Source organism: Apodemus sylvaticus, chromosome 1 (assembly GCF_947179515.1).
Source record: "Apodemus sylvaticus chromosome 1, mApoSyl1.1, whole genome shotgun sequence".
Classification (NCBI taxonomy): domain Eukaryota; kingdom Metazoa; phylum Chordata; class Mammalia; order Rodentia; family Muridae; genus Apodemus; species Apodemus sylvaticus.
In genome coordinates this window covers 94918240-94931590 of record NC_067472.1, presented here as the reverse complement: position 1 = coordinate 94931590, position 13351 = coordinate 94918240, and the positions used below count along the sequence as shown (strand labels likewise).

The 13351-nt window shown below is 41.2% G+C and overlaps 1 protein-coding gene and 1 non-coding gene across 2 annotated transcripts; both read right to left on the bottom strand.

Moving 5' to 3' along the window:
• Positions 1 to 1077: 1077 nt before the first annotated feature.
• Positions 1078 to 12930, bottom strand: Eif4g2 (eukaryotic translation initiation factor 4 gamma 2). Its single transcript, XM_052176623.1, has 22 exons — positions 12396 to 12930; positions 11688 to 11814; positions 11285 to 11350; positions 10556 to 10696; positions 9696 to 9798; positions 8982 to 9113; positions 8830 to 8896; positions 8514 to 8665; positions 8099 to 8209; positions 7866 to 7949; positions 7536 to 7634; positions 7229 to 7367; positions 6988 to 7148; positions 6570 to 6683; positions 5885 to 6010; positions 5639 to 5743; positions 5332 to 5547; positions 4984 to 5242; positions 4666 to 4870; positions 4360 to 4571; positions 4148 to 4269; positions 1078 to 3089 (listed from the first exon to the last, which is right to left on the bottom strand). The coding sequence occupies exons 1-22, from the start codon at positions 12928 to 12930 to the stop codon at positions 3024 to 3026; spliced, it is 3342 nt and encodes a 1113-aa protein (XP_052032583.1). The 3' UTR covers positions 1078 to 3023.
• LOC127676607 (small nucleolar RNA SNORD97) lies at positions 6349 to 6517 on the bottom strand. Its single transcript, XR_007976062.1, has one exon. It is a non-coding gene; the product is annotated as a small nucleolar RNA SNORD97 (small nucleolar RNA).
• Positions 12931 to 13351: the final 421 nt, after the last annotated feature.

Below are 13351 nucleotides of genomic sequence, written 5' to 3'. Positions count from 1 at the left end.
CAGGCCTTTTGAGTTGGGGATACAATCCAACCCATCATAGGGGCATTAGGAGGTTGAGTATGCAGTACTCCAGGCCTCAGGGTCCAGCCCTGAGGTGACTACAGCTCGTCACACAAGTCCACTGCATAAGTTACTTTCTTTTCTGTTGCTGTGAAAAAATATGACCAATACATGCCAATGTTCAAGAGTTTATTTTGGCTTATGGTTGCAGAGGAGTCCATATGGTGAGGAAGGAAAGGCAGCAGTGACCAGAGCAGGGAGCTGACTTAAGTCATTTCTGCAGCACAGAACAAACAGTGGGGGAGCCTATAAACCTTCAAGTCCAGCCCCCAGTGACATAATTCCCCCCAACAAGGATCCACTCCCTAAAGACTTTCTAATCTCTCCAAATTGTACAATCAACTTAGACCAAGTGTGCAGATACATGTACACATACAGGGGATATTGCCCATTCAAACCACCAGTAACTTTTGTTAATGAAATCAAAATAGCTGATAAGCCATTTAAGGAGGGAAGGGTTTATTTTGGGATACAAGGTGTTACTACTTGAGCAGTATCGTATTCAGTTGGGCAAAATTTAACACTCCTTCAGTTGTCTACTGGGTCTTTTTGGATGCAGGACCAATGTCCCCTCCTGGGGTCTGGTAGAGGGATTGAAGTACTCTTGGGTGGATGGCTTTTTGTCCTGTTTTCCTGACCCAGTTCCAAGTGATGGGCAGGGGTAAGAGCCCATATGACTCCAAGTCCGGTCTCTGCTATTCTGTCTTCCTAGACCAGGACTCTTTTGTCAGGTTGTCTTCACATTGAGACAAGGTGGGGAAGAGCTTTGTATATGTTTCCTGGTTTACCTTAACATTGAGAGCTACAGCAGAATCCACAACACCCACCTCAAGGATTTGGAGGATATTCATTTTGGGTAATTATTTAATATAGAAGACAGTGTGTGTGTGTGTATATATATATACATGTATATCATACAAAATAATGTAACCACCGCACTGTGAAGGTCAATAATGGGTTGGAGACATTGTACAATGTTAGAATCAAGTGGTGCAAACAAATGAAGAAAAACCCAGGTCACTATCCAAGCATTTATTCATTACTAGTTTTTCTAGTGAGTGGGGTATACACAGATCATTTCAATTAGTTCTGTTAGCCCTAACTCAGTTATCATGCAGTCAATCAAGCTTCGGATTCAAAGACAATCTTTTATCCAAAACATTTTAGATCCTAAACCTAATTTTGAATTGCTCTTAATTTCTAGTTACTGCAATTCTCTTAAGATTGAAGCTCACAAAACTTCATCCCACTCAATGACTGAAGACACATCTACACTCTCCCCTTGGAGCTGTGTTCACCAGGGGTGAATGAGTGGACCATGTGGGATGGGCCTCCTCAGCTGTCCACTTCAACTCTTCCCAGTTTTTTTCCCCTCTCCTGCAAATCTTTCTAAGAGCCACCAAAGCAGACCATGGTTCTGCTAGGCGGCAACAAGGGTTCATCTGTTCCTACTCTGCCTATAGTAGACTCTGGTCACCAATAAGAGCTGGGGACACCTGAGAAAAGATATTTGATAGGGGACACAGGACTTGACCACCCAGTCTATTTCTGTGGTCTACTGTTCTCTGGCTTCCATGCCACAACACTTTTTTTTTTTAATAGCAGACTTTGATAAACATTTCACTGTCCCAGCAGAGAAAAGCTAGTTATTTGACATTTATACCATACCTGAAGGTTAACGGGTGATGGGACCATTGAAAATTCCAGGGCAAGTGAATATTCCAGGACAAGAAAAATGAAAAGCATCGAGAGCCAAGTTTAGGATGACTTAAGTTTGCTGTGTTCTAAACCATGTAGCAATTTTGCTTTTCAGTTTCTTGTTCTGGTTGTTTTGTTGTGAAGAATAAATGGAGATTAAGGGTTAAGCAGGTACTTCAGCAGAGAGGTTGGTGGATGAGACAAGCTTATTCCTTAGGTGCTTAGAAAGCAGAGCCAGTGTTGACACAAGGTCTGTAGTAGTAAAGGTCAGATTAAGTTAACAGTTTGCATTAGAAGAGACTGATCAGGAACAGTCCTAAGGTGAAAAACTTAATGCTTGAATTATAAGGGTTGTTACTTTACAGGCTCAATCATTAATGATTAAGACATATGAAATTAAAAAAAAATTTCCCAGATTCTTAAACTGAGATAAATCCATAACTCAAAACAAAATGAACAATTCTCCATAACTTTGCAGATACTATTTGAAGTCATGTACAACTACATCAAGTATCACAATGTTTATTGATAGATACAAGTATATAAAATCAGGGCATGAACATGACTTGATAAATTAAGTAGACTTAATTTCAATACTATAATAAGAGGGACCAATTCAAATTCTCACCATTTGTTTCACACCCACAAAAACCACTTCAAGGGCATTAATGATCTCTCAAACTGAATCAGTTTGTGCAAGTAAACCATGTTTCTTTTAAAAAGACTTGTGCACTTGCCCAGGCTCAAGGATTTTAAAATCTAGCACATAAAGCCCATTACTAGAGGTAGAAATACAGGCAATATACTATTACGGCAACAACCATCAATTACAGTTAAGAATTTTTCTGTAACAACCAAATGGATAATCAAATATTGCAACAACTCAAGTATTACTGAGCAAAGTGCATCTCTACAGTATTCAGTGTTGCTATTCAGTTTTCTAACTTAAAACAGCCTATGGTAACTGGCAGCAAAGAAGGTCCTTGCAATAGACTGCCTCTGCTTGAGAACTTAGGATGTAATTATTGCATGCTGCTAATATTCTATCTAAACATTAAGGATACTCCTAAAGTATTTGATGGTAGACTATGATTAAGACATCACACTACAAAAACCTTATGCAGAAGGAAACCTTACTGACGTGCTTCTGCTTTAAATATTGTGAAAAACGTTACAGCGGAATGAATTTTCGCAGTGGTTAGGTCAAATGCAGTTACATCATAGCAACAGTATGTTTTGCACAATTTAAGGCTTTGGCTGGTTCTTTAGTCAGCTTCTTCCTCTGATTCTTCTTCTTCAGCAGTTTCTAGCCAGGTTAGCCACTGATTCACCTGTAAATTAAGTTTATGATTTAGTAAAACTTAATTGAGTTTTGGTTCAGGATATATATCAAAAGTGGATCTATTCTGGGATCAGAACTTTGGTCTTTTTCTACTGAGTCTTTTCCATAGCCTTCTAAAAAAGACTGTCCAAGTGTTTTGCACCTACCTGTATGATATGCCTGTACACCGTGTGTGCAGGGCCCATAGTAGCCAGAAAGGGCCACTGGACCTTTGGAAACCGAGGACTACAAGCACTTTGAATTGCTAAAATGTCTCTCCAGTTGCCTACCAGACAACAAGATCTCACACAGTCCAGAGTCCAGGCTTTCCTTGAGTTCATGTGTAACTGAGGACAACTCTGAACCTACTTCCTGTTCTCCTAATCCCAAAGTACTAGACTTCAAGGCATGCACCACCTACCTTCAATTAACTAGTCTTGACAATTCTACAATTCATTTCAGGACACCGTTGGAAGTTTCTTATCTAGTCTAAGATAGCAACTCTTCCAAACCAAATTTTATCAGCATATAGACAGGGAAGGACGCATGCCAAGATGCAAACCAGAATTACTTATCAGAGTAGGGACTAATCCTTAATGAGCTTCACGAAGTAGCCTACAAACCTTAGAAACCATAAACCAGGGCTTCCTTAAATCTGAAGCCTAGAAAAGCTAGTAGAGAATGATCTGAATTGTGCTAGATAAGAACTGGGATACTACCATTAATTTCACTTATATACATTATGGATTATGGAATACTTTTGATGTCAGGTTCCACTGATAACAGAAAACCAAAGTTTCTAGAGTACAAAAATAGCTTTTTTCACCACCTAAGGTTTAATTAATCCTTTAACCATGCAAACAAATAGCTTTACCACCAAAACTGTCACCTATAACTTTTATCTCATTTTGCTAACTGCCTACTTAACTATATAGCATCTATCAGTGCCGACTGGCATACTTTTGAACACATTCAAGTTAGAAAGAGGGCCATTTAAAATGCTAACAAAGAAAAACTCAAGCCAGCCAAGCAGATAGCACAAAAAACAAAAACAACAACAAAACTTACCTGGAACAAAGCCTTGCCTTTTCCTGGAAACTCCTGTGTTATGTCTTCCTTCCAAGCTAAGAAAGCTTCCTCTTCAATAATTTCCATGTCATAGAAATGAACAAAAAATCGAAGTAACATGCCTTAAAAAAAAAAAAGCAGTATATAATTCATTATTCAACATGCTATTCAACTGCCCCCAATACCCAACACCTGAACACCAATCACCTCACCTTTTGGGAAGCTGCTGTTGTAACAGTGCACCTGTAAAGCATACAGGGCACTGACCTGTAGATCCACATGATCATGAAGAAATTTCTGCATCACTGGCTTGAAAGAGAGCAGCAGCTGTTTTTCCTGCTCTAACTGTTCTTTGGAAGGAGCAGAGGAAGAATCTGTTTCATCGCTGGGTGGGCTTACTTCACTAGAAATGTACTGTAAGAAGCTAAACAGCAAGTTTTGTTAGAAACCCAACAGTTGCCTAGCTCAACACAAATTGTTATTAGACTTCTTTCTGGCAAATGATCTACTCATCTTACCTGGTCATTAAGATGTTCACAAATCCTTTATCTACATGAAGTTTGGGAGAGATGTTATCTTTAATCCATTTATATATAGTTTGAGGGGATGGATCCAGCTTAATTTGCTTCAATAGTTCCTTCTCCAATTTAAGGAGTGGGAATAAGAAACTCAGTCCCTTTCCTTCCAAAATCTCCAACATTCGATCCTTATTCTGATCAATTTCTGTAAACACAAAGTTCTCATTTTACAAGGTTGGCCTTATGTTAAGACAGAGCTTTACAAACGATTTCTTAGTAAATAGAAATCCACTTAGTGTTAAGTCAGCTGGCTCTTACCTGGTAGCATTTTCTGCATATTGACCTTGCTTTGTTGAAAAAGTTCAGTTAACCATTCTCGGTCTTGTAATTTAGCTAATTGTTGAAGACAAAGTAAGAAGAGAGGGAAGTGGGTGCCACTCTCCAGTGGTTGAGCTAGTTCTGAAATGCTCACCAACTCTGAAATTATAGCACGAGCCGCAAACTGTGCCAAGTAAGATTTCACCAAGGGGATGTCAACCTCCAGTTTGGGGCACTGCTCCAATACATTCAGGAAAGCCTTGCGAAGAATATCCAAAACAGTTTAATTAATTTCCAATCTTAAATGGAAAGAAGTTACCTTACCATACTATCAGCAGAATGTTCTACCTGCATGAAGTTGTCGCTTGTGGCTATCCCTTCCTGTTTGAGTAAACTGATCAAAGAGCTTGCTTTTTCTTTATCTTCATCACTTCTATCAAGTGACAAGATGATCACTTTGCTTAACATCTCAGGAAGAAAGTGTTTTGGAGCTCTCATTTCTCTTACACCACTGACAGCGTCGTTGGCATTTCCACTGTTCAGATATTCAGTCACAACAGCTTCCTAAGAACACAATTCAATTCCCATTAGAATTCCCTACCCTCAAATGTTTTCCAAGCACCAGAGATGATTTATGAGGCTTTCTGAAACTTACAGTCAGTTTAAGTAGTTCTTCCTTTGATGGTGGTGGCTTTTTGCTTGTCTTGGCAGGCTTTTCCTGGATAAGTGGTGGATTAGTTTTGAGACCAAGTTGAGGTGTCTAAAGATAAGAAATACAACACATGTTCAATCAAAATGAAACAAAAAATAACATTACCATGAAGTAGATGGAAGGAAACATTTGAGTCCTCACCCACCTTCAGGGACACTGAGAAGTGTACTATACTTTGGGAGTCCATACCTGTCCCAGAGGTGGTGTTTGAGTGCGTGGTGGCTGTGCACTGGGAGGAATCATAGTTATCTGGGGCTGAAGCTTTGGCACCTGATTTTTATTCATTAGAAACGACTGAGCAGGCCTCAAACTAATCTAAAATTTGAAACAAATCAACATAACAACCATGTTAACATAGTTAATGAACGCAACGATTAACACGTTCAATACCCCACAACTAATTCTATACAAATCTATTATGGCAGAGATATAATTCTCCAAAAGCTATTTCATGTCACATAGTAAATTTTACTTATGGGAAAAATACCTGATTTAAAGAGTAAGATACTGAAATTTAAAAAACAAAAAAACTGTTCACAAACCTTATGTTTGTACTGTTCAAGTCTCCCAATATCAGCAATGCAGACAAACCCTTTATTCTACTTAATATCTTTACCATTTTCTCATGATAACTATATAAGTAACTTAGAAACTTGCCCTCATATCTCATAATCTTCGCTCATAGGACGCTGGACATCCAGAGAAAAAGCAGAGAAAAGGAAAGTAGAAGAGAAGTTAAAGACAAAGAGTAGAAGAGAGAATAAAAGGAAGAGAATTCCAGCTTTAAGTCCTCTTTCGCGTCTTTTTATAATCATCGGGCAAGAGACTTCTGCACTGACAAACTACTGCATAGAAGTAATGTAGGCAAATGTACCTCATCTGCATTAAGCTGTCCTTTCTTAGAAAACCGAGGTGGCATATCCTTCGACTGTCCTTGTAGCTGGGATAAGAGTCCCTGACTCTGGTTATGGTAGAGCTGGCTTAGCCCCTATTTCAGAAAGGGAGAAAGAAAGTCTAGATAAAAATTATGGTAATCAAGTACCAAAGGGATGAGCCAAGCCATTGCTTTGCCCAGAAAAGGTGAAACAGGGAAGAATATCTAACCTATCTGTTGAATAAAGTGATGTGATTTTACTAATCTTAAGGATAAGCATCTTACTCAGTTTGAAACAACTGTCATATGGAAATATGCTAAGGAAAAAAAAGGTATCAAAACTCAGCTTCATTTAAAATACAATAAAGGGCAAAAGGTTTTAGACCTAAGGCTAGCCCTAACACTATCAATGTCTTACCTGGCTTTTCATAAACTTGCCCCCCATCTCTCCAAACTGCGATTGCGTGGGAGGCATGATGTGTCCCCCATGGCCATTGAAGAGCTGATTTGAACGATGACGTCCCATTGTGGGTGAAAATCTATCCTGGATAACTCCTGGACCAGTACCAATTCCACTACCTTCAAATACAGGCAATTCTTAGAAATTCATTAAAACATTAACTTTTAGTTTAACCAAACATTGCTGTGTTTAAAATTACCTGGCATTTGTCCAAACATATCAGCAAGTCCCCCAAGTGGGTCCCTATCCATTTTCATCCTTGGCGGCATGAACGGTCCCTCCAGGAAGAAGTCATTCCTCCCTTGAGCCATAGGAGCAGGAATAAATACTCCTAGATCCTTTGAGAAGAAAAGTGGGTAAGTACTGTCCTTATTACTAAAATGTAATGCTACCATTTTCCTAAATGGAATGAAGGACACACTATAAAGCAATACCAATTCTAATCTAAGAGTTAACAAAGAAAGGACCGAGCCTAGATTAAACAATAAAGAAATAAAAAATCTTACTTTTACTGCATCTTGACGGATTTGATTGATCGTCTTTGGTCCATTGTCAAGAAAAGCCTTGCGAGGAACCCAATGGTGCTCTCGCAACTCTACAGTATCCTGTAATATTAAAAAAAATATATAAATTTTACCATTCCAAATGAAAAAAAAAATCCAATCTTTGAACATTATTAAAAACCATCTTGGGCAGTGGTGGCACACGCCTTTATTCCCAGCACTTGGGAGGTAGAGGCAAGTGGATTTCTGTGTCTACAGATTGAGTTCCAGGACATCCAGGGTTACACAGAGAAACCCGGTCTCGAAAAAAACAAAACAAAAGAACTATCTTACCTGCAGTAGGAAACGAATCCTGGCTGGCAATTCCTTACTTAACATTAAGGAACACATTCTGGCAAAGTACTGATCCATTAAGGACTGAAAAAGAGAAAAAATACACAATCAGATAAGGTAAATATGAATTACTTAAGATGTTTGGATTATTATGCTATAAAAGTCAATAACTAGAGCAAATATTAGCACATCACAAGACACTACCCTTTAGACTGTTCTCAACAAAAACATACCTTGGCTCGTTCATGGTCTAATCGAGGTCCCACTGTCCTCATTATCTGACAGAGGCACTCCAAATCCTCTCCCATATCTTTGAGTTGGACTCTCTTCTTCTTTTCCAAAAGCTATCAAAAGAACATATTTACAACCATTTTTATTCTTGTCTATGTTGTTTTCCCTTCTTAGATTTGGACTGACTCATTTGTAATTCCTAAAGCATGTGTGTGAGACAATGCTTTCCTACTGGTCTGTGCTGAAGAAACCCTCTAAGAATTTTAACACAGGCAAATCTGTTCTATCTCTACTTAATAAATCCCCTAAGTTATCTCTGGTTATCAAAATGTGAGTAATTGCCTAATTTTCCCCAAATAAGGATGTTCTCATTGACTGCCTCACCCCTAAGCCTCTATACCTCAGAGTCATACTTACTGTTTTGATGCACTTATGAAGGATAGATTCATGAATAAGATCAAGCTTGCCAAGTTCTCCAATGAATTTGATGTTCCCCAACATCTTGATCTTAGCAATGGCTCTCTGTTCCTCCTCCTCAGGGAGGAGGGGATTTTCACGCTTATCATAGACTGAGGGAAGGGAGGCAAACAAAATAAATTAACACTTAGAACCACTGTTTAAGTGTTCTGACCTTTACACTTAGGCCATGGAACACAAGCACGCAATGTGCACACACACACAAATGTAATAACACCCAGTAGTACTAGTTAATAGCAAATTTAAAAATTCTTACCATCAACATTTCTGGTTCGGTTTTCAAATTCATCTTGCAATTTGGAAATCAAGAGGCGTCTGAATGTCTATTTGAAAACAAAAGGTATTTACTGGCTTTGTAAAAAAAAAAAAAAAATTCAAACTGATTTCAAAACAAAAACTGACACCCACTGTGCTTTGCTTCTGTCCTGGTTGACCCTCTGCTGCTGGGCCATCAAAGTTTGGTGCATCTTCTGCCAATCGCAGACATAGCTGAGCATACAGCGAGCTATACTTTGGCTCTTCTAGGGCTTTGTCCACAATCTGCATAAGTCATTAAAAAACAAACCACCATGAACTGGAAGCGGAAAGAGCTCTCCTTTAAACAGTCTTACTCTTACATTTCACAACAAATTACAATCTCAATTAATTTGGACACCTCAGAAAAAAAGTTTTAAGTTTTTAAAATTTAACATGTCTGGTACAATCTAATAGATCTGTTATATACCTCCTCCCCAGTTAGCAATGAACCATATAAATCTTAAATCACAGAGATGCTGGATTTGGAATCTAACTCTGTGGTAGTCATGCAAAACAAGATGCCAGAATTCAGTATCAATTATCATAAAAATTTTAAAACCACTTTCACAAGTGGAAAACAACAGCTATTTCTGGATAACATGGTAAACCAAAACAAATGGTTCACTCCTTGACTCTTGATACCATTAAAGGTATCAAGATTAAAGGTTTTTATTAGATAACATCATTACTCAATCATATTATCTATCTATCATGCACAGATATATATACATGTCTGTATATAGATATATCTATGAACTATATATTAATGCAATAACTCAGTTAAGCTTGGGTCTGTTAAAATTTCTCCCCTTCTTTTAAACTTACCAGCAGTATGACCCCTTTAAGGATGAGTTTAGACTCTACACCCACATTGAGGAGCTCAAGGCATAGCTTGTCAAACTTTTCAGGAGTAAGCTTATTTAGTATGCTGGGGGGGAAAACACAAAAGTGTGACTTAACAAAAAAACTTTTGAGCTAAAAAGTAGCAATCAAATTGACTTTCCCTTTACTAGGTCCCTAAACAAAAAATGTTCCTTTTCCCCGGCTTCTGAGAATTCCACAGTATATCTTTTAAATCCTACTCTTCTCTGATGCCCTAACTGTTCTATAATTTATTCCTGAGCAGAAGACCTTGGAGTGTCTTGCTTTGGAGTGTGGCTGATATATCAACCGATACTTCATGGCAGAAAAAGAAAAATTTCTCTCCCAGTGGAACGGATTTGTTAGTAGTTTCTTGGCTAGGAGTAGGGCTTTTGTCTGACTTGAGCATATGCAAATCTTGTGCATGGTATTATACACGTGCTCATCCAGAGATGCTGGAATCACTTCTCAGTTATGACATCTGAATTTTATTTGGTCTTTTTTTTCCTGCTGTTTCATAAGAAACAGCTCTAAAAACTAGACCATGAGTTAAGATGGTTGTACTACCACATCACCAAGTCACACACTAGACTAACATGGAAATGCCAATATAAGCTTGTAGGTTGTAAACAAATAACCCTTGCTATTAAATACCAATGCTAAATCTCTACTAAGATTTTTAAAAATATTGTTGACATCTGAATCCACTACAATGTAATGGATGCCTAATGAATCCTGCCAAAATCATACCCGGTGAATTTTTCAGCACACATTGTAGAATACAGGTCACCTCAACTTCCCTCAGAACAGATCTTGGCACTTACCCTCTTACTTTCCTGAAGATTGCATCATGTCGTTCTTTTTCATTTGCGGAGTTGTTTGCTGCGGAGTTGTCATCTCGTCTAGTGCTTCGTGCAGGAATCCATTTCTGAGCGTTTTGCCCTGGGGTTTTCCCCAGGAACTCGCTAGTTTAATAAAACATCAATGAAGTGGCTTACAATTAGGAAACAGCTTAACACAGCATCCACTCACAACAAATGCCATAACACCCTAAAACTGCTAAACAGAGGGGAAAAGAGCCACTAAACCAAAACCTTAGGCTTAACCTTTTTGGCATAACAAAACAATCCTAAAAACTTTTTCAAACAGCCATCAGAATCGTCCAGATGGCTTCTTAAAACAGACTGGCAGGCTCATTCCCAATTTCTGTTCTAGTAAGGTTGGGGTAGTACCTGAAAATTTCCATTTCTGAATATATATAGTCCCAGGCAATGCCAAAACTGCTGGCCCAGGCACTAAACCTCGAGACTTAATACTAAAATGCTTAACAAGCAAATTCCACAGACTACTTCACAAATACCCTATAGTAGGGATAGTAATTTTGGAATACCAGCAAACATAGACCAAGAGGATGAAAAGCAGTTTGAAATTATGAATCCACATCAAGATTACTGATGACTTCCCAAGAATTATCCTGTTAGGCATGGAGAAGTCTTTAATTAATCAAAATGACAGTTTTTAAAAGTTAACTGTCTGTACAAGTTTTACCATACCTGTTGCCAGCAGTCTTGGGATAGTGCTGAGGTGCACCCCTACTTCCTCCTCCGCCCGAAGAAGCACTAGTTAAAAGAAAATTTTTACTATACCAATTATGCCTCACTTGAAAGGGAACCTATTTATATTTTAGAAATTGAACCAAGTGAACTTTGTCCTATAAGAAACAGAACTAGAAGCTCAGACATTGAAAGCAAGTTCAGTTCCTAACATCTGCATGGTAGCTCACAACTTTAACTCCAGTCCCAAGGGATCTGATGCCCTCTTCTGACACTGTACACAAAGGGGAAGACATACATTGGGGCAAAATACACCCCCCCCAAATCAGTGGGATTTGGTAATGACTCTTACCGACTGGCCTACCACCCCTCCCATATATCTACCCACACCCCAAAACCATACCTGAAACGAGAAGCACCCCCTTCTGCAATCGCACTCTCCACTTTGGCGGCTTGACAACGAAGAATCTTCAAAAGAATAATATTAATGGATGGGGTGGGGAGGGGAGGGGATGGTAGAAATGAAAAGCCTGAAAGAGAGAAAATACCAAAATTAGGTACTGCCATACAGAGCTATAAACTTTCAATTACAATTTATCTCAGCACCCTGCACTGCAGCTGACTGAACTTTCACTGCATTGCAGCCCTCAGAAAACTAAAATAGAAAGCAGTCAAAAGCCACAAATGCACAGTAAAATCTTGTTTAGCCACGTGGATTCCCTTAGTATTCAAGGATGCATACAACAGCTTTTGTAGGAGGAAAAAAAACCGAAAAAAATCTGGATACTGCCTAGAAAGCAGCCATATTATGGGGCCTTTAACATTTAACAGAAATGCTATCAACACCGGCGGTGCTACAAGAGAAATGTCTGCTATACTAATATGGGTGGCCGGGGTGGTGACAGGCCGGCCAGAGCCTCATTACCCGGCGTTGGGCAGCTTTTTCCTCCGCTCGTCCTTATAACCCCTTCTTTTTACACAGGGGAGCGTGTGGAAAGCCGCCGGAAGACCGGGGCCACAACATGGCAGCAGGCACCTCCGCCCCACTCTGCGCGAACAAAAGAGCAGCGAGTTCCTCACCCAGGCCCAGTAGTCTGGCTCAGCTTCCGACCGGCGACTAGCGAGGGCCCAGGACTGGGCGGGAGGCGCCCCCTCCGGGCCGGCCCTTTGTTCTCCCGCAGGAAGGCGGCCTCCTGCCCACCCGCCGCCTCCACCATAAATCCCCCGGCTGACAGCGCCTCGGCTGCCATGGCCCACAAAGAGAGAGACTCGCTCTCCGCTTCACCCGAGTGGGGCATCCCGCAATAGGGCCTACACACCTCCTCCCCGCCGGGAGGCCGGGCTCCGGACTCGTCCGCCTCGCTGGTCCCGCGCCAACGGCCGGGCCCTGCCGCGGGCCGCGTCCCTCCCGCCGAGGCGCGAGGCCTGCCACGCTCGCACGCTGTTCCCGGATCCCACGTCAGGATCCCGGCTGCGCCCGCCACTCGACCACACGTCAGCCTAGCTCTTTGGTCCACACAGGAAGGAGCGCAGAAACCATAGATTTCTAAGTAGCCCAGAGGCAAAGGAAAGGCCGCCCCGCCCGGCTCCGCCTGCGGCCGCCATTTTGTTCCACTCGACGAGAAGCGGCCAGGGGCGGCGGCCATCTTAGAGGGCTCCGCTCGGCGGCGGCGGCGACTCCACTCACCTTCACCGAGAACTCAGCAGCTGCCACTGCAGCTGCCTCCTCTGGATCCGGTCGTCGGGGACGGGGAAGGGTGGGGGAAGGGGAACGGAAAACAAAAAAGGGGGAGGGAAGGGGGAGGAAGGAGACGGGCCCGGCTTGAAACTCTCAGCTCAGAGGAGTTGCTGCTGCAGCCACCACCTGGTACCCGCCGCCACCTCCATAGAGCTCCGGCTCGCTGCTGGCGCTGAGGCGTGTCTGAAGCCGAACTTATCACTCTGCGGCGGCCGACCCACCAGAGCCTCCCCGAGTGGCTCCTTCGCTATCCAATCAGCAGCCGGGCTTCCGTCCGCTACCAATCCGCGCCGGGCGGCGGGGAGGAGCCAGCGGGCAAGCTCGGTTGC

Bases quoted from the DNA above. Each gene is read 5' to 3' on its own strand.
- Eif4g2 (XM_052176623.1), bottom strand. From the start codon at position 12,930: ATGGCCGCCGCCCCTGGCCGCTTCTCGTCGAGTGGAACAAAATGGCGG. The intron at 4,572-4,665 runs GTAAGATGAGTA...CTTGCTGTTTAG, and splicing joins GTGAACATCTTAATGACCAG to CTTCTTACAGTACATTTCTA. The intron at 4,270-4,359 runs GTGAGGTGATTG...TTTTTTTTTAAG, and splicing joins CAACAGCAGCTTCCCAAAAG to GCATGTTACTTCGATTTTTT.